The 215-nt window shown below is 70.2% G+C and overlaps 1 protein-coding gene across 1 annotated transcript in view; it reads right to left on the reverse strand.

Moving 5' to 3' along the window:
* KDM6B (lysine demethylase 6B) overlaps nt 1-215 on the reverse strand; it is a 5,284-nt gene that overhangs the window by 973 nt on the left and 4,096 nt on the right. The window contains 1 exon segment of the mRNA XM_077746743.1: nt 26-174. Within this exon segment, the coding sequence (XP_077602869.1) occupies nt 26-174 (149 nt within the window).

A 215-nucleotide genomic window follows, 5' to 3' on the forward strand; every position in this document is an offset into this window, starting at 1 on the left:
GCGCCCGGGCGGGCGGGGAGCGCACCTGGCGTTCGGCTGCCGGGAACCTTCATGTACAGCTGCACGGTGTTCATGCCCAGGATGGTGTGGCCCACGTGGCTCAGCATGTTGCCCGTGGAGGTGACCCGCATGAAGGCGGGCAGCTTCAGCAGCTCCTGCAGCTGCGGCTTCCACCTGCGGGGGCCAAGGTGCCGCAGGAGTGAGAGGGGGCCCCC

The sequence above is a fragment of the Crocuta crocuta genome, unplaced genomic scaffold, assembly GCF_008692635.1.
Source record: "Crocuta crocuta isolate KB4526 unplaced genomic scaffold, BGI_CrCroc_1.0 scaffold139, whole genome shotgun sequence".
Taxonomy (NCBI): Eukaryota; Metazoa; Chordata; class Mammalia; order Carnivora; family Hyaenidae; genus Crocuta; species Crocuta crocuta.